The sequence below is a fragment of the Chaetodon auriga genome, chromosome 5, assembly GCF_051107435.1.
Source record: "Chaetodon auriga isolate fChaAug3 chromosome 5, fChaAug3.hap1, whole genome shotgun sequence".
Classification (NCBI taxonomy): domain Eukaryota; kingdom Metazoa; phylum Chordata; class Actinopteri; order Chaetodontiformes; family Chaetodontidae; genus Chaetodon; species Chaetodon auriga.
Window position 1 is genome coordinate 24012932 of NC_135078.1, and position 22185 is coordinate 24035116.

Consider the following 22185-nt stretch of genomic DNA (forward strand, 5'->3'; position numbering starts at 1 on the left):
GTGCAAGCCTTAAATGAAGACAAAAGGGCCTTTACAGGTCAGAGAGAGAACATTGAGGTGTTTTAATGCTCTTGGTATCACCACACTAATGTTTTATAATGGTGTGGGATGAGTGCCGTGTTTGTGTCCGCGCACCCTTGATTTAATTTATTTTCCCAAGTTATCTCTAAAACCGTTCCTGGAATGTTTGAGGTTTAATAATGTGAGAGCAGTAGAGGAAGTGGGGTGGTTACCAATACTGTATGCGAGAGTATATTTAGAATATAGAAAAACACATGTAATTACAGTGGGAACAGCCACAATCATTCTGCTCAGCCTGTAGCGCTTTCATTCCATGAAAAGGAAACCAAACTGATTTCCCATATTCCCTACACTGGTGATTTGCTGCCTGCTTACACCCACTCCTCTGGTTCTAAACTGGTGGGCAATTGATCATATACTCTGTGTGTGCGTGCGGAGGGAGAGAGAGAAACAATAGGATTTTGTGGTACGATGTAACAGCATGATTGTCTCCTGTTTTTTGTACCATGTGATCTCCCTCCAGCTGCTCCATGGCCATTGCTCTCTGAGTGAAGAGCGGCCCCTTTGTTTGTGTACTGACTGTGGTCGGCATTTTATAACCCACTGTAACTGCGCCAGTGTCGGCTGCTGCATTTGATTCTCACTGTAGCAGTCACTTTTGTTTTTGCCTGTTTGTGTGGGCAAGAGAGGGAGGACAGGAGAGAAAAGAGTGACGGCAACAAGAGAAAATGTAGTTTGTGGGATTTACAAATAGAATATGCACTATAAACGAGGGCCGATAAACCAGACCTATCTTTCCCCCACAGATGGGTTTAAAATCTGCCACGGCAAAGCCTGCACATAAGCCCATTGCTTGCCTGACTCTGCAGTAAACTGAGCTGCCCAAAGGGCTCGGTGGATCCCAGAGAAGAGTTAAAAGGGGGTCAGACCTCGCTTGGGAAAGCACTGTTCCCCTCTGTGACTGTCTACCCCCTACTGACCAGAGCAGCATGAGGCATGTAAACATAATCTGCATTTCACATAGTCCCTTCTAGGAAACAGACAGGCATCCAAGTGAGATCACATTGCTGCATGAGTTACAGCGCCTTCAGCTATTTACTCAAGCTCCCGACATCAACAAACATCCTGCTTTTAAATAAGAGACTTGGGGGGAGATTAGAGAAACGGGCTGCACAAGCCCCTTTCCCTTTTTCCATTGAGATCGAGCAGCTCATTGAAGAACTCCAGTCATCATTACATGTTTAAGATTGTGGTGCAAACACCATTAACCCCGACAGAGGTGAGTAAGTGTTTTTTGAGACAGGAAAAGATAAATTTGGACTATTAAGCACAATTGCTAAGAGTTTGGTCTGTGCTAAATCGTTGGATTAAACTGTATGCCAGACTTTGTTTCACAGTAAACAAAGTGCACCAAACTGTTCAGTAATCAGGAGGGAATGCAGCTCTATTTATATTGTTTCTGTTGCAAAGAACACAAACGAGAGACTGTAAACAGACGTTAAATTTAGATTGTATGATTGGCAGACGGATTCTGGCATCAAGGCTGTTTATGGATTAGACAAAATGAACAAACATGCTCACCATAACAACATGACACCATGATTCCAGGTGGATTTTTAGAGGTAATTGCCAACCCAGTGTTAATCAGTTAAGTTGTAAATAGGAAAATCACAGTGAACAATGGCCCGCAATTAAATTGAGTTTGCCTTTTGATTGTGTCTTATTTAAATGGATCACACTTTATTTAGATAGTTTCAGGCGATACTGTAGGTCACAGTACCTGAATATCCAGGAAATGGATAAATGGAACTGTGCTGAACACTGGCTTTTTACCACACAATGGGTTCTGTAATATCAACTCTGATCTGGTCGAGGTATTACTGAGAAGTGGAAGAAAGGAAAGTGTTGTGGCATTGAAGCATTTCAGACAGACTATCAGTTGATATGAGGCTGTGTTGTCTAGTACACTGCCTATACTTGAAACTTAGAGAATAAACAGACACATACTATGAGACAAGGCTTCACAGCTCGAAGGTTGCAAGTGGATAAAATGTGCCTTCTTATGGGGCCGTACAAGCAGCGTCACCTTGTGTCATCCCAGCAGACCTCGGTCGCTCTGGATGTGGATGTGACCTCGGTGAGACGGATCCTCGATGACTCTCTGACCCCTCAGAACTCCACTCACAGCAGGTCCGGTGAAGTCCTGGTGCCGCCACAGATTGTGATTCACATTCCTGCTGGATCTTCATGCTCTGTTGCAGATGATCGTAAATAGAATGTTGTACTGTGAAGGCAAAGCCCTCCCACCCCCCCGCACCCCCACCCGCTTTACAGCCCCCTGAGAAGGCTACAAATACTTAGAGGCTAAAGAGAAGCTGAAAAGCATCACCTGAAGCATACTGTTCTTTTAAAGCTCCTCATCAGAGCTTTTTAAATGGTGGATTCATACTGCTGGACTCGTCCTTCAAAGGCTCATTATTTGGCCAAACATCTTTTACACCCATATTTATTCTAGCAAAGCTTTCCAGTGATATCAAACATGCCAAGCTGAACTCAATAGAAATTTTTCATTTAATTGAGTGGTGCAGCCCTAAAAATGGCATCTGTTTGACTACTTCACCCAAGATAATAGCTTTTCTATTTGCAATGCTCATCTCATGCATAAATTTTGGTTCATTTAAACCACACCACACACATTTAAGTGTGATATGCAGCTTAAATTAAGTACAGTGATTAATGTCCTACAGTGTGGGGTAATGCTCTCACTGTGAAATTACTTAAAGGGAATATTAATGACATCTTATGAGTGAAAGGGGTTAAATATATGTTGTTGCAAACTGTATAAAGGCAGTGCAAAAAGAGCTCATGTAGGCTTTTTTTTTTTTTTTGTATATTTTCACACTGATATGCCATAATGAAATAATTAGGCGCACAGATGTTAATAAAACAACTGGTGTCGTGCGCACATGTGGTCTGAATGACTTGCACAAACAGGCCTGCAGCAGTCATCTGAGATTGCGGTAGTAAATCTCAGCAGAGTGGAGGCCAACCACGGCCGGTAGAGGTCTCCGGATACAGGACAGGGCAAAGTTAGGTCTCAGCTGCACCACATGGGGTGTCATCGTGTCAGTTGGACGCTCAAGGAGCAGTGTTTGGAAACGTGAAAAGTCAGCTGTGTGTTTTTTTATCCACTGCTTGTGGACTTGCTTCAGTCTCGGCTCCTACATCAGAAGCAACGACAGTGTTTGATTCGGGGTTTGCCTAAATCTCCTGAGAGTTTTCTCCGGTGGGGCCGCTTTGTGCCGCCCGGATCCGCGCTGTGCTGTTTGGCACTTTCCGAAGCGATTCCTCCCTTTGCGCTCACTTTAAGTTCAGCTAATACGGTGCGCGCAGGACTATCTGTGAAGTTGCCAGGAAGCGGAGACGATGTTTTGCCGAAATCAAACAGCGAGAGCCACCGTAGCCCGCGGCTCTGCCCTTGAAATGGAGATACGGCGAGGGAAGTTCAGAAAGAGCGTTTTCCTGGACACATCACAGGTAGACTCTGATTGTCCGCCAGTTATCGCCACACACACAAGAAGCGCGCACACACGCGCTTACGCACACACGCTATGGGGGATTCTCTGTTTACAACTTTGACTGATCTCTCTCCCTCTGCAAACTAACTTATTTGGCACACGTTTAATCTTCTTCTGAAGGCATTTGAGTGTGTGCTTTGCTTTGTGCGGCGTTTTAATTACACTGCACCGGGGAGCTGTGCTGTTGCGTTCAGGTCCCGTTAAAGCTCTTAATTGCTGCATTTCCAAACTACTTTGCATTTTACCCTACTCTTAACAGAAACCAATAATATTCCTGCAGAGACTTAGAAATGTGTCTGTGCTGCTCAGCAGTGGCTTGGTAGTAACTTAAATGTGCTTTATGCTGTGTTCCATCTCCCTTGGTAGTGTTTACTGCAGTTTTGCTGTGAGGGTTGCGCCTTCAGGTGGTTATTGCATGACATTAGTTAATCACGATGGCTCATGTTACGAAGTTCATTTATACTTTTTGTTAGAATTTGGCTCTCAAGAGATCTTGTCTTCCCTTGATGTTTACCTTGTTCAACTGTTCTAAAACATTTTCCCTTAATAACACCTCAAAGCTGCTCTTCTGAAAGCACCTGGAAATGTAACCAGACACAAATACGATTATCAGTGTCTTGTACTACTTTCTCTTGTAATACATTATCAATATACTGACCCCAGATTTTATTAAGACTTGCAGGTACTCTAAACTAATTCCCCCAATTTGACTTCCCACACATGGATATGGACAAGTTGCATCTGTGTGTGTGTGTGTGTGTGTGTGTGTGTGTGTGTGTGTGTGTTAAAAAGGCGCTCTTTGCCCTTTTTTGTCATTGTCTCATCCCAGTTGTCACATCCAATGAACCTGACACCACAATGCAGGTAATACATGGACACTTCCTGCTTTTTGCCTTTTAGAGGTATTTTTTCCTCTTCTTCAGTTACACAGACATCGTGCTGCATTGCCTTGCAATATATCAAGTATCGCAGAGACACTGTATCGCGATACCATCATTATTGTTCGAGACATGATCCTGTCGTATCACGAGTTGCTCTGTGATTCCCACCCTTAATTCCACCCCCTTGGCTCACCTGTACATCTTTGAACTGCTTTATTTTGACTGCGGCATGCGGCCAGTCACCTGCAAGGGAACAGTCAAGAGAGGCTGCAGCCAAAAGTTGAGAACTAGGTCAGAGCTGTAGCCTGTGTATCCCTCTCAGCTGTTTATCGCTGGATTAGAAGTGGTGCTCTTCATGCATGTTTTCCCCTTCCTCTCTGCAAAGCTCCCATGTCAACATCTGCTTCATATTAGCCACCGTTCGTCGGCAGAGCAGACACAGACGCGACATCCAATCTAACCTCTGATTATTTTTACTCACAGGCTGCTTTAATGCTGTGTTGATGCAAAGCCCTCCCTCTGTCTTTCTCCCTTCTCTTCCTCTCTCTGTGTGTCACTCACACAAACACACACACACTCGCCTGTGAGCCGTGGGCAGTTTTCTGTATTGCTTCGGTTTGACTGTAGAGAGCTGCTATTTGGTATTTCAGTCAGAAACATGCTCCTGTCTTTGGGGTGTTTGCTTCTGTTAAATTAAAACTAAACCCCCATTTCAGATGTACACAGTTTTAGAAGTTCAGTGAATTGTTTTGGTAAAACTAGACAGAGGGATGTGTGCATGGAAGAGAGAGCAGTAGGGGGGGCTCAATGGTAAGAGGATACTTAAGGAATGTTAATGGTGCAATACGGCAAATGGATAAGATATGGTATCGATCCTGTCTCGCTCCTTCCCTCTCTGAATCGCTCTTGCTTTTTCATCCTGTCCATGTGTGTGTGCAGGCATACACTTTGTCCACTTATGTGCCCTAGTTGTTTATAATTCAAGTCATAGGAAAACACCACTAACCCCCGAGGAGCCCGGCACGCTCCGTCATATTGATCCGCAGTCAGAATTAGCCTGATCTGGTCTCTGAGCAGCATGAGTTCATATCTGACACACGAGCCGGTAAAGGCCAGTGACACATAACACTTCCTGGTGGTGCAGTAGTGTCAATGTGGTCAAATCTACATCGTCTCTCAGGCAGGAGTGAATGATCTCATGTGTTTTCGGGTTTAGTGTAAGCAGTTTTCCTCAGAGGCATTGTGAAAAGGAAGATGAGCAGCAGCACACATTGGTTTTTTATTGATGTATTTTTATGCCCTGCGGTTCAGGTGAGAGGCAGGTGAGGGGGAGCAGAGGTGAAAGAGGAGGACTGTTTACTTTTTTTTAGAAAAAATGAAGTGAAAAATGGGATAAAAGAGACTGACCGGCCATATGCCAAAGCATCACATTCATCTATAATTCCACCCCTTACTCCTATCCCTTTCCCCTGTTTAGTCTCTGCATTAGTTATTTATCTGGGTAAAGACTTCCTTTCCTTTCACACCAACAATCATTGCTTCCTTAACTCTGTAATCTGCTCTCAGTTGGTTCTCATACAAGATTAATTTGTGTCTCTGGCTTTGTTGCCAATGCTAATGATCCTCTTTCAGAGACTGGGACTTTCCTCCGGCTCTGTGTGTTAGGACTCTCTCAATGCCACCGTGGAACCAGTCTGTGGCATTTCAATGAAGCAGGCCACCTCAATGTGAAAGCACCCTCTTTTCACAGTGCCAAGGGATAAAACATTTGTGTGTGTTCATTTGTGCCAACGTTTGAGCCTGTAGATGTGTGTATGTAGAAGGTGATTTGTCTGGAATTTTTGCCGGTCAATGACATGTTATCAGAGAATGAGCTAACAGAATGACTCCTTTGTTGGACTGAAACCAAAGTGAGCATGAGTTTGTTTTGCACACTCATTTGTATGTACAGTATGTGGGCCTTTAAAAAGCGGTGTTCAGTAAGGATACAGGTTGTGGCTGTCCCTACATGCCCCTAAACCTAAACTCTTACTTCCATTAGACCATATTCACAACAATGAACTGTGTATATTTAATTAGCTTAAGAAGTTAGCATTAAATACACGTGTTTGTATTAAAGGGACACTCGTAGTATGATTTAAATGGAGTAAAATGGTTAAAGAGTGTGTTAACGGGCCTGGAGCTAAATGCCAAGAGCCTGATTTTGTAAGCCTAAGTGACTGGTATCATTAATCTTGAAACTGCAGACTCAGATCTGAGGGATTTCTGTGGACTATGTGTCTAATTATTGCAGTCAGTTATGGAAATAAAAGATTAAAATGTTTAAAATATTGCCACGCGTCCAGTTTAGATGTCCTGACAGTCTGTCTTGCTGTGTTCTGACTCTGAGAACCGTTGGTGCTGAATCACTCTGCTGTGTGCGCATCATGAATTGACAGGCTAATATGGCCAAAGAGTGCAAGGAGAATGAAAAACCGAGCAAACGATTACATGCTCATACAGCATTTGTCCAGAAATCCATTCTGCAGCCGCCCTGTCGATCCTCGGCCTGCCGCTCTCAGTGGGAGCGGAGAAGACATCTGCTTTCTGCATCCCTCCCCTCTGATCCGCAAGGCCACCACCACTGTGTGTCTGCACTCTGCTCTGTCTCGGCCCTCGTCGGCTCCGCTGTTTCAGCTGAAGCCACCCAGGCATGCAGCGGGAGCCCGGGCCAGCGCAGTTATTTTATTATGAAGGTGTGGATGGAATGGTTCGTCCGATTCAATGCTCTTACTCCGCATTATGTTTTAACTCCACCATGATCCCTGCAAGTCCACAGCGCTGTGGCCACCACCAGCTATGCAAGGCCAGGAAGTGGTTAGATGTGTGTGTAATGACACACCCATCCACCCACACTCTCTCCCAGCCTTCAGGAGTGTATGGCAAGGTCTGGGAGTGTGCCATGTGTGCTTGAGTAAAATCTTTAACAGCTTCAGGCTGCGGCGTGGTTGGTTTTGGTGCTCTGCCTTTCTCCACCCTGTTGATCCACATATTCTCACCAGGAAGTATCCACACTCTACATACTAGTGGCTTCAGTGAAATTTTGGATACTGTGGGTGTTCCCTTTGCTCAGCACATATTCACCCACCCTAAAAAGAATGTGTTGGTCACAACAGTAGTGCAGTAATTCCTATCTTCAAATTTAGGTACTGTGATGCAACGTTTTTGGGGGGGTTTTTTGTCATACATTTTGCGGAAGAAGTTCGTTTCAACTAGAGAAATGTTTCCTCCATATTCTGATCTTTTCAGGTATGAGGAATGTGTTGCTTTTATCAGTGGAAACAAGTGCGTTCTGGTGTTATTCCTCCCAAGTCTGAGATGTTTTGTAGCTGATATGTTTTCTCCAGATGCTTGGATGTATGTTTTATGGTTCACAGAGGCAGGCCTTGCACTGTAAGCAGCCTCCTGCTCAGCAGCCTCTCAGTGTGGCTTCTGCTGGTGTTTAATGTGGCCTGGCAGAAACCTGTGATGAGCTAAGCCTGTTTATGTAAGCATATGTTTGCCTCCCCGCATACACAGAGGGAGAGGGGTCGTATAGATGTTGCCAGGACGACACTTTTGCCAGCAAAGAGGAAGCACCTCAGACCATGATCCCATTGAGAGAAGAGCCGTTTTCACAGAATGCCAAAACTTCCCCCCGAGTCTCCTTCTCAAGGCAGCTCTGTGTACCCAGAGAACAAAGGGCCATCACTGCACGGCAGCCCAAAACCAAACCCTGTGCTGGGGCATGAAATGCCAGGCGAAGGGGCTCGGGGGCCTGGAGGAGCGGATGTATTCTACCAGATTTCTGCAGGGGTCAGAGATGCCAAGTCTGATCTACATAGAGTTCTGTGAGAGACTTGTGATATGGGATTTTTAGCCCAATCTACTAAATTAGTGTGGGGCTACCCAGTAGTGCTTAAATCTCTGTGAACTCCAAAGTGTGTGTGTGTGTGTGTGTGTGTGTGTGTGTGTGTGTGTGTGTGTGTGTGTGTGTGTGTGTGTGTGTGTGCGCGCACCCTCAGGGCTGTCTGGCATGTTGAACACTGCAGGGGTTCAGGGGAGATGCCAGGGAAAAGTTTACCCCTCTGAAGACCCTTTCTCTCAAACAAAGCGCGACCACTGGAGCTTTCTGCTTGGAGGCTTTCTTGGTATGTTGAGGGATATTTTAACCAGCAAATGTTTAACTTTTTTACCCAGGCTTTGTGTGTACATCATTGTGGAGCTCTGTTCCTACTCAGCCTCTCAGCACTGGCACAAATGAAAAATTGTTTAATCTCAGTTTCTTCCAGCCGTGAGTAAAATTCAGCCAATGTCCTGCTATTGTTCCCATGGTAATGACTGGACTGTTTGCATAATAAGTTTGGCGAAAGAGAGAACAAAGCTTTATTGTTCAAATAAAACATTTAATAAAGGTTCTTACTTCTCTGGCTGGTGAACTCACAGACGCACAATCTTTATCTTTTCATTCAAAAGGCAAGGTTATGTTGTGGTTTATTATTAGAACACAATGACCTTTTGTTTGTAGGGAAATTTCACACATCAAATGTAGTTTGATGTAATGTCTTTGCTGTTACGCCATGATAATCTCTTTCTGTGGCTCATTTGTTTGTTCGCACCGTGCGTTATACGTACAGCCGACAGTCCTCAAAGACTCTCTGCTCTTTCTGCACTCATATGACCCAAACTCATGCAGGTAGCATTCATGTCATTGTTAGCGGATGTCCTCCGCAGACCCAAGGACAGCACTTCCCTTCACAGCCGCATCATATCAAAGTCTCCTTAACGGGACATGCTGGACAAACCATTTAATGCTTGGCTTAGAGATGTTAAAATTGGTCATTTGAATTGCATTTAAGATTTTCTAGGCCGTTTTTTTTCCTCTTTCTTTCCCTTATTTGCTGCTGTCTGATGCCACCCAGTCATCTATTTCCAGGTCCTCGTTGCTGTACATAGATCCAGAGCAGACCGCCTTAGTGTGAGGGCCGTGCATGTTTCAGGCATAAGTGTTTTTGGCCTTGGAATGTGGTTAGTGGCCTGTGTCTCTATGTGGCAACTGGTGTCAGGGTGCAGTTTAACAGCTGAAGGTCTGTTGCAAGATGTTTCAAGTGAACCCCACCCAGCCACAGTGCGTTTTGTGGTACGTTATAGGACTTCACTGTGAACAAGGCGTTAATAGAGAGAGCAAAGATAGATGATGCATGCATGTACACACACACACACAGACACAGAGGGAGTGAGTCACACATACTGTCAGCATCCAGTTCATACATGTTTATGTATTTTTCTATTATGAGAGAAAGCTGCTGTTTCAAACTCTTCATTAGTCATTCACGCTAACTGCAGTTCTGTCAGTTTCTGTTTCACACACACACCTACAGACAGTGACTAAGCAGCAGTGTCTCCTTGAGCAAGGTCCATTGCATATTCCCAGACGTCGACAGGCTTTGTTCACACAGTGTACGCTGTCCTGAGCGAGGCTGTCACAGGCAGTGACTCGGTTAACAGACAGATGCAGAGATAGATGGAGGTGGCGTAATCGCTGGATCCTTTCCCACTCCTCCAGATGGGAAACTTCCTCCATGCATCATCAGACCTGTCTCATTCAGTTACTACCTTGGTTAGTGAAGTGGATAATGCTGGTGAATCAGAGCGACCCAGAACGGTTGCCATTCAAGTCCCCTCTTGTTCCTTGGAGAAATACTACAATGCAAGGATTTTGGATCAGTCCCTAAGCAATCGCAGGCAATATGAATGACACTGAGCCTCAGTAAAAGAGCTATAAAAGAAACTAGATTACATCTGAAGTTATCTAACACAGTGAAAGAAGGTGTTGTTTCGTCCAGATTAAGTGTAATGAAAATGATTAACATTAAAGAAACATAGCGCAGGTAAACCATTAGCTCTGCCTCCTGCGTCTGTGAGCTTTCATGTCCTTCCACTGTTTCATTCTCCCCAATCTATCAAACACAATGCCTCCCCTCCCCAGGAGAGCTATGTTATGTGGGCCACACTACTTCTTTGAGGCTCAGGTCCCTTGATATAGCAGGAAAATTGCTCTTTTTTGGCATGCAGGGCTAACCCACTTTCCTGATCCAGATTACACAGAGGAAGTCCTCCTTTGTTTTTACCTCTAGACAGCCAGAGAAGATTACTGTTTGTTTTACGTCCGTTTCTCTCTCGGTCTATTTTAACTGCTCCTCTTCGTATACGCGTCCCAGCAGAGATCTGAACCATAACCCACCAAGCACGGCGGTAACAGACTGTACAGCAGAACGTGACTGCCTCATGCCAAAGGTATCTCCTTTCTGCGAATGTTACCCCCACTGCGCTGCTCTGTTAAACATTGACAAAGTGACACACACACACACACACACACACACAGATTCCGACGTGTAGTTTCATTTACAGTCCAGGACACTTGTTGTCAGCCCCCTTTGACTTATCACAGAGAGCTTAGAAACACGAGAGGCTTTGTCTCTTTGTGCAAAAATGCCACTCGCTGACAAACATGCTATGCTGGGTGCTTTGAGAAATAGTTGAAAATGCTGTGTGCATCATTTTCCTCTTCTTTTTCTGGGTTTTCTTGTAAATCTGACTGGAATCATCAAAATAAAAGAGACTTTTACCCCCCCTGCTATAACAGTGGTTTACGAAGTAACACACGTAGCAGATATGTCTGGCTTTTGTTACATTTTGTATAGAGAACGTAAACCAAACAGGTCAACGGTGAGCTACAGTTGGCGCGGCGCTTTACAATAAGGCAGCATAAACCCAGATCGGCAGCGAAAGTCACTTTGCGCTCTGTGTGAATCCATTACAAGACTGTGCTCCAAGTTTAGCCTGTAACTTCACCAGGGACAAGTCATTAACCTTCAATTCCACACGGTCATTAAGGATGAAGAATATGGGGCATGTCGATGTCAGCCCACTGTGCTGCATGCTTTTGACTGTTCTTTCTATTCCAGTCTGTTCTCCCATTATTTTTTTTTTTTCTTCAGAGCAAAGAGGCTTTTTATCCGTTGCTCCTATACATCACATAACTGCCTGATGTTATTGTGAAATAGATGGAGTCAGGGCCTCTCTTTCATACAGAAGAATGTGCTGTGAAAGGAATCAATATGGAGGAATGTTTAGAGGTGTGTGTGTGTGTACGTGTGTGTAGTGGGTAGGCGCATTGTACATGCCCGCTCCTGCACTGATTTGGACTATTGTTTTCATTTTGTGCAATCTCACTGAGCTACAAAGTGATGAGTTCAAGCTAAGTCACCCACACGCTGTGAACTGTGTACAATAACCAGCAACTGTAGGCACTGAGTTGATGGTGTTTAGTGCAGCATCGAGTCTAAATTGCGTCGTAGATGAAAGGAGATTTTTTTTTCAGCGTACCCTGGCCAGGAGATCACTGGATGTATGTGCGGAGAGGAGAGGGCAAAGGGGCTCAACCACCAATGATGCTGCTCTCTGTTCTGATGATGCCGAGCAGGTGTTTGACTTTATGAGAGCAGATGGGTCTATTATGCATGTCTGCCTTCCCTGCATGCTGCATAGTGTACTAGCCCCTGCCAGCATGCCTGTGTTTTAATGTGTTTGTTTACCGGGCCCAGTGGCAGACGGTGCGGTGTCAGATCTTGTTGTATCGTTGTGTTGTTCCTGCTCTCTCAGCAATTATTTTTACCGTGTCTGTCGCTACTTTTCCATTATTGCCTATCTCAAGAAAAAGGAAGAGATCAGCTTGTCTAGATGTTCGCTCAGGTGGATTTGGGCGCTTAATCACCTTCACTGGAGGTGTGAACGATGCTGAGGACGCATCAACGAGCACACCGTCCTTCAGTGGAAAAAGGACTTGAATGTTGAAGCAACAGTCGTATGACCAAAACATTCCTAGAAGGTGGATCAGGTTGAATTAGCACCATTTGTCAGCATTAATAGAGGTGTGGCACTTAAAAATGGCATCGCAGTATAACCAAATTAGTTATTAGTAATATGTTTAATCTGTTTCATTGGAAACAGTCTCAAAAATGACATGACTGGCTCTGTCAAGAAGAAATAAATAAAGTTAAGCAGGTATTTCACAGTTTGTATGTAATGTAGTTGCAGTGTTTGCACTACTGAGTCTTGCTCTTTTGAAGTAATCAACCGTTCCTGTGTATCACACTGACATGCAACCTAATTAGAGCTGAAACAATTAGTCAATTAATCAGCTAGACTGAAAATTATAAGTTGTTATCAACTATTTTAATGATGGATTGTTATTAAGCAAAATTCTAATAATAATATCTGCTAATTGTCACCTCTCAAATGTGAGGATTTGCTGCTTTTACCTGTTTTATGTAATTATAACCTGAATATCTTTGAATTTTGGACTGTTAGTGGGACAAAATAAGGCATTTAAAGTTTTTTGTTTTTTTTTTTAGTATTTTCTTACTTTGAATAGACTAAATGACGGCTGATGATTGAATTAAAAAATATGTAGATTAAATAACCATACAGTATGTAGAGTATGTGTGCTGCATGTGTGTATGTGTATGTAATCCAGACGCAGCTCCAACTGGGAATTCCCCACAGTTATGACTATCCAGCCAGATGAGAATACCAGCTGACTAAGAGATGTTTAGGGCTGATGATTTGTGTTATGTTCCACCAAGTAATAAACAAAACTCAAATATGTGTTCTTGAAAGCAAGCCAACTAAAATAACACCATTCGACATTAAATATAAATGCTAAATCCAATGCAACCCTGAACAAGAGCATTACCCGCTGCCTAAAACGTGGAGTTTTAATGTGTGTTTGTAAAAGTGTGTGCAGCAAAAAACCAGCAGTTTTTAAGCATTTGAACGTGGAAGCGTCAGCCAATCACGTGATCGGGTCAGAGTCTAAGTTTAATAAGATGTATGACGACACGTTGCCATTAAGGGCTTTGTGAATAAATGGAAACCAGTGGCTGTCATGTCTGACTGTGAGAGATTCCCACAGCCTTTTCATACAAACTGCAGTGATGAGCAGAACTGTCACCAGTAATGAATCACAGGGTGGAGTGATGAACTGAATCTAGAGGTTTAAGAGTGGAGGCAGAGGCACATCAGTAGACAAAAACATAATCCAAGAGAGACAAGGAGGCGCTCTGTTCATGGACAAATATCCTTTGTTTCTTGTTAGTTATGCTCTGAGACAAGAGGCTATTGGCCAATGGTTTTCCCTCAACATCCCGGGCAGCACAGAAAAGCATATATTTAATTTCACATTTCAACCTGCATCTTGCAGTTGATCAAAGGCTTCTTGGAGGCTTCCAGCGGCTTAGTGTGCATTGTGCAAGTGTATTAGTACAGTGACTGGATTGGTTCACACATATCGGCATCATGTTCACTGCCTTGTTCAGTCAATTGCCTCATTAGACTCTCTTCTCCCTCGTCCTAGCTGACCAGAAATCAGTAACCGTTAAAGATGTTGTGATTCTCAGTTTGAGATACGGCCTCCCTGATGTCTCCTCTGCGGATCCTCAGATTGTTTCTGCAGATGTTTACGTTTTTATCCAGACAGACTTTTACTACAAACAGCAGCCTCATGGTGTGAGCTCTGCTGAAAGCATTTATTGTAGTCTGGCAGAAGTGACCTCACGGCGAATAAAAGTGCAGAATTTCTATTTATACTATATAGAACAGTGAGTTTTGTTGTGTCTGTCTTTGTCTCTGGCTTTCTCGTTGCTGCTCGTGTCTGCAGAGCTCGTCCTCATCATGTCTGGTTTGAGTTGGAAAGCAATACAAACACATCACCTTCTCAAGCATTCATTGTCTTCTCTCATTATAATTGTTGAAATTTAACAATATGATATGGACTCAAATCTATTATTATTATTATTATTATTATTATTATTATTATTATTATTATTATTATTATTATTATTATTATTATTAACTAATGAAGTCCTGTGCAGCTTACCTGGCTGTTGCGTTGTGCTTCACATGGTAGCACATCTTGCTGTGTTGCTGCAGAGGGAGCCATTGCTCCATTTCACGTTCTGCAGCAGCCATGACGCACCTTCCTCTCTTCTTATTCACCTTTCCTTCACAGCTTTGACATTCACTTCATATTCACCTTACAGCCAATGATGGCAATTTAGGAAAAGCATTTACAGTTTTAAATACTAAATGAATTGCCTCAGTGTACATATCCTCTTAAATCCACACGTATCCTGCTCCATATTGCACAGGCTGCACCCCTGAGGGTAGAAATCGATGGAGATGAATTGCCTAACAAGTAAGTTTCTCTTTCACTGAGCTGCCCGGTTCTTCAGAGTGATGAGATGCTGCAGTCTCCTGTGACTGGCTGAGGCAGCATTCCTGAAAGTCAGCAATAATTCTGGGAAGCAGCCACAGTGCGCTGCTTACTCTTGACACAATGCTCAACTGTCTCCATAGGTATGTGTGCGACTGAGTCCTTCTGCCGTTTTTTTTTTTTTCCTTCATGGCTAACAGTACAAGAGGCCACGTTGAGAAATAAGATGGCCCTTTAAACCAGCTGCGAGGAAGACTCCCTGTTCTGTTCTCGCCGTGTGTGACGAGCGAGGCGACTCCACCACCTTTTCAGAGCTAATCCGCGGACTGTGACGCATGCATCCTTTTCTTCACTGTGGAATTTCCAGTAGAAGAAGAGCACCAGCTGCATGATTTATGGGTCCACGTCCAACATTTCATTCACAGCATTACTCAAGTTTTGATCATGCATATAGAGTAGAACATTCTCTACGGCATGCATCATCATAACATCCCCTCTGTCTAATCTTAAAGTAGAAGTTAGATCTCTCAGACATTACAGGCTGAAACTGATACACCTAATAACAAGGTAGACCGTCGATGAGATTTACAATGTCATTACTGCGTCTCTGTGCTGAGTTATGGCTGCGTAGCTGTCAGCGCAGGTTTTCCGTGCTCTGTAACTGAGAGCTGACCTCCAGGGGGATTTCTCTCATGATACGTCTGGTTTCACAGCTCGTCACACGCTGCTGTCATCAAGTGGAACAGATGTGACCCGGTACCTGCCGCAGCACAGGCGTGTAATTGAAGTCCTGTGATATTCAAATCTATTGGGACTGATTTTTTCCTTTTTTAAGTAGACTGACTTTTAAACTGCGGCCAGTTTTTGTGTGTCTGTTCCTCCGTCGATCAGAGCGTTTTTCTCTCTGTTCCTGTGCTCACTCACAGGGCGTTTCATTGGATCTTTCTTTATGTAAATATATATTATTGATGAAATGTTTCCTTTTTACAACAAAGACAAACAAATAGACATAACTGACTGGAACAAAATAAAACGAACAGAAACGGTTCACAAATGCATGTCAGTCCATACAGTGACTGAAATGTCCACAGGTGGATTGAGGGCCAAAGCAAACTAATACAGTTAGTTCCCAGGCTGGACCCTCTCCCTTCTTATATGTTCAATAAAAGGTCCCCAGATCTTAAGAAACCTGGGGTGGGCACTGGGCACCGAATTCCTTCAAGGTGACCTTGTCATGATCCCCTTATCAGCTGAGAGATCGTCTCCGTTTCTCTCACTGTCCTTCTGCCATCAGCTGTCTGAAAGTGTTAAAGTGCACCGAGGACAACGCTCTGTAATAACTCGTCGTATTTTATGTCTGTGGCCTCTGTGTGAAACAACAGGGAGCACGTTGGCTCGACAGGCCGTAATCAGACAGACAAACCTTGATCAGCTGCATTTGACTCATATTTTGAGACACTTCTGTCAATCTGTGTGTGTGTGTGTGTGTGTGTGTGTGTGTGTGTGTGTACTGTGTTCACATGGTCCACAGAGTGTGTGCTTATGTCTGTTTATGCCTGGGCGTGTAAGTTTGTGTCTGTGTTCGTATGTCTCGTTTGGTGAGTGGGAGTCGGGGTGTGGGTGGGGTTCAGTTTTCAGATTGGGTCTAGATGACAGTCAGGGTCCTTTGTTGTGGTTTGGGGCCCGGCTGGCCTTGGGCCCTCCCCTGTCTCTCTGCCCTGTTCTGCTGCCACACTGCATTAGACTAAAGGCAGCTTTTAACCTTTCAGCACAGACTCTAGAGCTGGGAAGATAAAAGGTGGCGTTGGAGGCGATAAGATGGTGCTGATTAGAAGTTGAAAATGACATTTTTATGATAATCATCAGCGTGTTTGTTTTCTTTACACTCTGCGGAGTATCATATGGATCTCCTCAGGGCTCCTTTTTGTCCTTTGTAGACTGCCTGTCTGAACGCTGGGCTCTGAAGTATATGGAGCCTGCTGATATTAAAGGATTATTGTGATTTATTACAACTGGAGTCTTGTTTTAGCTTTTGCCTTTATTCCTGTCAGAAATAATGACATTAAATTCAACAAGTTAAGCAGCATCGTCCCTTAAAAGACTTCTGATGAAGGCGATCAAACAGGTTTTAAACAAACACCCGGGTTAGACAAACCTACTCGGAAGAGAGACGAAGGCAAACTGTGAAGTTACTGCCTAAACTGTTCAATGGAAATATTCATCAGGGTTCACACATGCACAGTTTCCTGCAATGAGGGTTATTACTGCCAGACTGTATTGCGAACATTTCAGGTGCACTCACTTTTGCTTTTACCTCCAAATGTTGTAGCTGACAACCTGTTTGATCACCTGAAAGCTTGTTTTCTTGCCCTATCAGACGTGCTCTCCTGTGCTGCTGGATCTCTGCAGCTGCTTTGGTGAGGAAGATAGTAAAGCTGACAGGAATAGACAGCCAACCCTGTGTTACAGTGAATTTTATAGATTCCATTTGTCTCAACAGCCTCCTTCCATCCTCAGTTCATTTCTCATCACCATTATCCACCTGATTGACCAACAACTAATGTTTTATATATACATATTTTATACGTAACACTTGTCGGTAATATCTCCCTGGCGCGGCACCACACGCTGACAGCCTGACCCTCAGCTCCGACTCCAGCATGTTTCCTCCAGCTGATTAGGTGTATGCACAGGAAGTTTTCCATATTCCTCCACACATCCGTTCAGAAACAAGAAATGCACCGGCTATTGTCTTGAAGGCAGTCCAACCCCCTCAGAAACCATAACTCAAAGGTCAGTGTGTGTGTGTGTGTATGTGTGTGTATGTGTGTGCACATGTGTGTTGGGGAGGAGGGATTTTATCCAAATTCTCTAATCTTTTCATGGAACAAGTGATTCATGTTTACCTAATCCTCTCTGTTTTGATTAAAGCTCAGAGTTAGTGTTGGATTAACCGATTGTGTAATATATTGGTTTCACTCCTCCCTCATGGCGGCCAGTTTAGCACATCTGGCCCCGTTACAGTCGGACCAGGCCTTTAGTCACGAGCTGCTAATCCACATCCCATCAGTAGGTAATCACCATTTTAACATAGCAAAATCCCAGTCGGGCTGAAAGTTGTCACGCCTCTAAATTAACGGCTAATCTACTGACTCTGAACACCTGATTTTTTGTCCTCGGTGGCTCCTGGCCAAGAAGCAGCGATGCTCTGTGTTTGAGCTAGCCGCCCGCCCGCCTGCCTGCCTGCCTGCCAGCGTGCCCTGTCATTGAGATAATAGCTGTTTTCTGTCTGTTTTTGTTCAGCCTCTAGGCTTTTGTCATAAGGTGTCTGTCTTTGTGTTTTACTGCAGGCAGATTTACCTGCTGCATGTTCTGCTTCAAGGAACTGCTGCCGGTGTAATCAAGAGACTAAAGAAAGACTAAATGGATTAAGTGGCACTGGAATAATATATTGTTGTCCTGTTGCTTGTTCACTCTTTAAGAAACATCCACACCTATCAGTGAAGAAGTGAGAGCAGCTGTGAGCCTGTTTTAACACCGTTCAGTGTAGTTCTTGTTAATTGAATATTTTTCCAGCCCAGCAGCACGCGGATCGACTTTCAGAGGGGATTGACTGGATATGAATCCACTCGCAGCCAACTGTGAATCGAACGCATGCACACACTCTCACTCAGGAGGCCCAGAATGTTTTGTGAGCACCCATAAGCCTCCCTCTGTGCATTCACCTCAGCTATTTCTCTTTCCACCTCAAGAACAATAAATCTCTTCTCTTACCATGTGTATGTTGGTGTCTGCGACAGATTAGCCGGGTGATTTAAACTCCGGAGGCTTTTCTTGGGGAAACGACCCGGCTTGCTACTGGCACCCCTGGCTCCTCTCCTCCTCTCGTCTGAGGTGAAAGGGCTTTTACAGCTGCTTTGTTTTCACTGTTTGCCCTGTGTGAGGGAGTTCAGAGAGAGTGCTTTCAGAGTGATGGAGTGCCATATGGGCATGTGTGTGGATAGGGGTGATCCCAAAAGCCATGTCAACATGACATGCATAGAAACAGTCATCTCAGTACTTTATTTTCTATAATCTTCATGTAAGAAGTGATCTTCTTTCTCATGATGAGCTCCTGAAATCAGTCAGTGACCCTCTGGAGCCCTCTGGTCCACTCCCCTGCGCTGGTGATAGTGAATACCAGAAGAATGTGTCTGTTTTGGCTGATGTGTCTCCGTTAGCAGTGCGTAATGTGACACTGGTTTCCTGTTGATCGGTCATCCTGTGGTTTACAGCTTGATCTCACCCACGGCACACGGAAAGACATTACACACAGCATACGCACGTGCTCTCCCCGCTCTCTCTCTCTCACACAGCTGTGTCAGGTCCAGGATTAACGCACCGAAGAAGAGAACGGGGTGAATGCTCTTTTACTTGTGTATGTTCTGAGGAGCAAAGGCAGATTGGCTGTAAAGCACTTTTCCCAGAGGACAGAAGCGGAACCATCAGTTTGGAGTAAACTTTGGGATTCTCTTGTTTTGAGGTCAGAGGAAACTGGCCACCAAACAGCTGGGGCGATGGGAGACTGTTCTTTCCCTGGCTCATGACTTTAAATGTTCTTTGTTCAAAGTAGGGAAATATATATTCATTTAAAACAACTTTCTCATGTTTTTGTACCATCTAATTTTACCTACCACCATATGCGAAGTTCACGCATCTTTTGGGAGCCCATATTTTTGTTGGAGATGGTACGAACAGCCAGAAGAGACTAAAATGAATATTTAAGAGGGTTAAGTGATAAAAGATTAAAACAATCTGTGACACTGGGGATCTGAGTTATGAAATATGCATTTGAATTTGCCAAATGCTTGTGACCCTGTGACCTACTAAGCTACACAGTTCCTTCATGATATATCTAATTTTTAAAACAACAGCACAAAGATGCAGCTGGACTAATCTTTCATATTAAATTTAAGTGTGGATTGATCTGATTTCACCAACGTATCACATCTAGACTGTTTCTGAATCGGGTTAGTGTTAGATAACATCTCTTGGTGTTCATTTTCACTCTTGCCTCCCCTCATGACGAGCGCCAGCTGACACGGTTATAATTTCACCATTTATCACCAAGCCAGTAAAAAGAACAAAGCTCCCCACCCCGCTTCGCTTGTGTGGTGGTGTGGTATTTGCTATTTGTTTGTTTAAAAGGGCGTGGGGGCTGCTACAGTAATCTCTCCCTCTCTTTCCCCTCTTTCTTCTTTTTTAAAGTTCATTACCATCACCAGTGGCGCGTCGCAGGGGTTAATTTAGCGCCGAGTTGGGGAGCGTCAGGGCGCACACAGTGGAGTAGTTGTGCCGATCACTCCCGCAGAGGCGATGCCCTTTTGTGGAGAGGTCTCTTGTCACACAGAGGACAGCCGGCATTCACAATTGGGACACAGGGACACAAAGAGAAGAACTGCATTTTAAAAGGCTCCATTCTTCCTCCGCTACCGCTGGGTGTTGACTGTGGGTGTTTGAGAGGATCTTTGTTGCTCAGAGAAAAGTAGAGAAGAATACGCGCCGTGAACGGGTTGGGGGAATTTTTATGGACAGGGTTACTACAGTGCAGCCGATGCTGTCATCCACACCACCTCAGTCTGTTTTCCCGGAGCGACTAGTCTTGTTTTGGATGAGGAGCGGAACTTTTACGCATTGTTTTACGCACTGATTGTACGAGTCGCGACGGACCGGGACACTGTCAGAATGAACTTTCTCTCCCCGGTACCTGCGGGGTAGCGCTTTGAGTTCACTAACTGCAAGAAGAAGTCATTTTGTGGATATCTGCCTAAAGGATGCCAGTTGATAAATTCGCAAACATGGAGGAAAAACTGTGGATATTGGAGGACCTCAACATGATGTACATCCGTCAGATTGCACTCAGTTTACAGGTAAAAGTTGATTTCAAATTCCAGTTGACCGTCATTTGTCTCGGACGCTCTGCACGCGTTTTTATTGCTGTTTTTCTCACCGGTTTTTACACATCTCAAAGCTGTGGGGTGTGCCACTGGCAGATCTGTGCGTAATCATGTCTCAGACTGTTTTACTTTCTTTTTCTTGATTGATTGGCTGTCCACCACACACAAGCAGGCGCTATCATAACTGAAATCTTCTTTTCAGACTGAGTCTGCAGCCTCGGCGTGTTGTAAAGTTTACAGAGGGGTCGGTTGAAGAATCTTTCTATGTAACAAACAAGGCGAGCCGACGCCGGTGTGGTCTCCCCGTTTGCAGATGGCAAAGCTCTCTCTGACAGCAAACAGAAAACGACACTGCATGCCATTCATCTCTCCTTCTCTGTGTTTCCCCTCGCATCTGGGGTTCACACACAGTCCACAGCTGCACATATGGGCCTCATAAGTCCCTATGGGAGTGTGTGAATGTGTGTGTTTGTGAGTGTGGGCTTGTATTGTGGTCTGAGAAAGACAGAAAGGAGTCAACACGACAAAGCGTTTATCTGCATTTATCATTAATTCAGTATCTAGCCAGCTTTTTCTTCTTTTTTTTTTTTTTTTTTTTTTTTTGCAAATCTCCACAAACAATTTCTGAGGAAATAGCTGAAGAATGTGTCTGTTTCATTCCTGACAGAGTTGAAAGGCAGAGGAGACACATGGCCATTGGAAATGTTTCAGGAATTTCAAAGGGAAATTCTAATATGCTTTGTTTTCTGGGCCCATGATCTAAAAAGACATTGGCTGTCTGTGCTGCAGCTGTTTAGAGGTGTAAAAAAAGTAGATTGTTGCTTTCTCGCTATGAACTGAACTCCAGTCCAAAAAGCCTTCAGCTGTGTGACACAGAGACTGTAGGAGAGGTGATATCACTCACTGGTGTGTTGTACCTGCTAGCAGTCTGGCAAGGTTTTCATGTGTGAGGTGTTTCTTTGTTTATCAGCCTGTGCCAAGTGCCGCAGAGCGTGCCAGGTGTCTGGCTTTTTTATCACAGAAGAGGAGATATTTGACTATGAAATAGCACACTCTTGACATCTTCAGCTTGTGAGAAGATGGAGTCTTTTCACTTTCTGGGATGTTATGGTTGCCTAAATGTTGGTCTGTCTTTGAAACTCTCATTAAACTCGAGAGCCACTCCTGCTCAAGGGTGCAGAGTTAAAGGGATTTCCCTGATGCTTTTGTAGTGCCTGTAGACTGAAACGCGCAAACCAGCTCTCACAAGGTCTTTTTACAAGTTGATCGGCCACTAATCTGTTCATTAGTTCCTGTCACAGAGCCTCCTTTGGTGAGGAAACTTGTTTACAGCTGGGACATAGTCAGGGAAGTGGTATTTTATCTGATTATTGAATCTAGGGCATTATGGCGGAATGTCTAACAGGCATCTCTGTCTGAAGCTCGTTGAGCATTCATTGTCTCCGTTCTAGTTTTATTTCTGTAAATGCAATTGC

At 44.2% G+C, this 22185-nt stretch overlaps 1 protein-coding gene across 5 annotated transcripts in view; it reads left to right on the top strand.

The window, feature by feature from the left end:
* The first annotated feature begins 3261 nt into the window (after positions 1 to 3261).
* The window catches only part of rtkna (rhotekin a), a 55350-nt gene continuing 36426 nt past the window's right edge, over positions 3262 to 22185 (top strand). For 2 of the 5 annotated variants that reach the window (XM_076730911.1, XM_076730916.1), the window contains exon 1: positions 3262 to 3558. In XM_076730911.1, the coding sequence (XP_076587026.1) occupies positions 3448 to 3558 (111 nt within the window). In that variant the 5' untranslated portion in view covers positions 3262 to 3447. Of the gene's footprint in view, positions 3559 to 20130; positions 20684 to 22185 lie in introns of those variants that run through there. The other 3 variants (XM_076730910.1, XM_076730915.1, XM_076730913.1) reach the window with 3 other exon arrangements.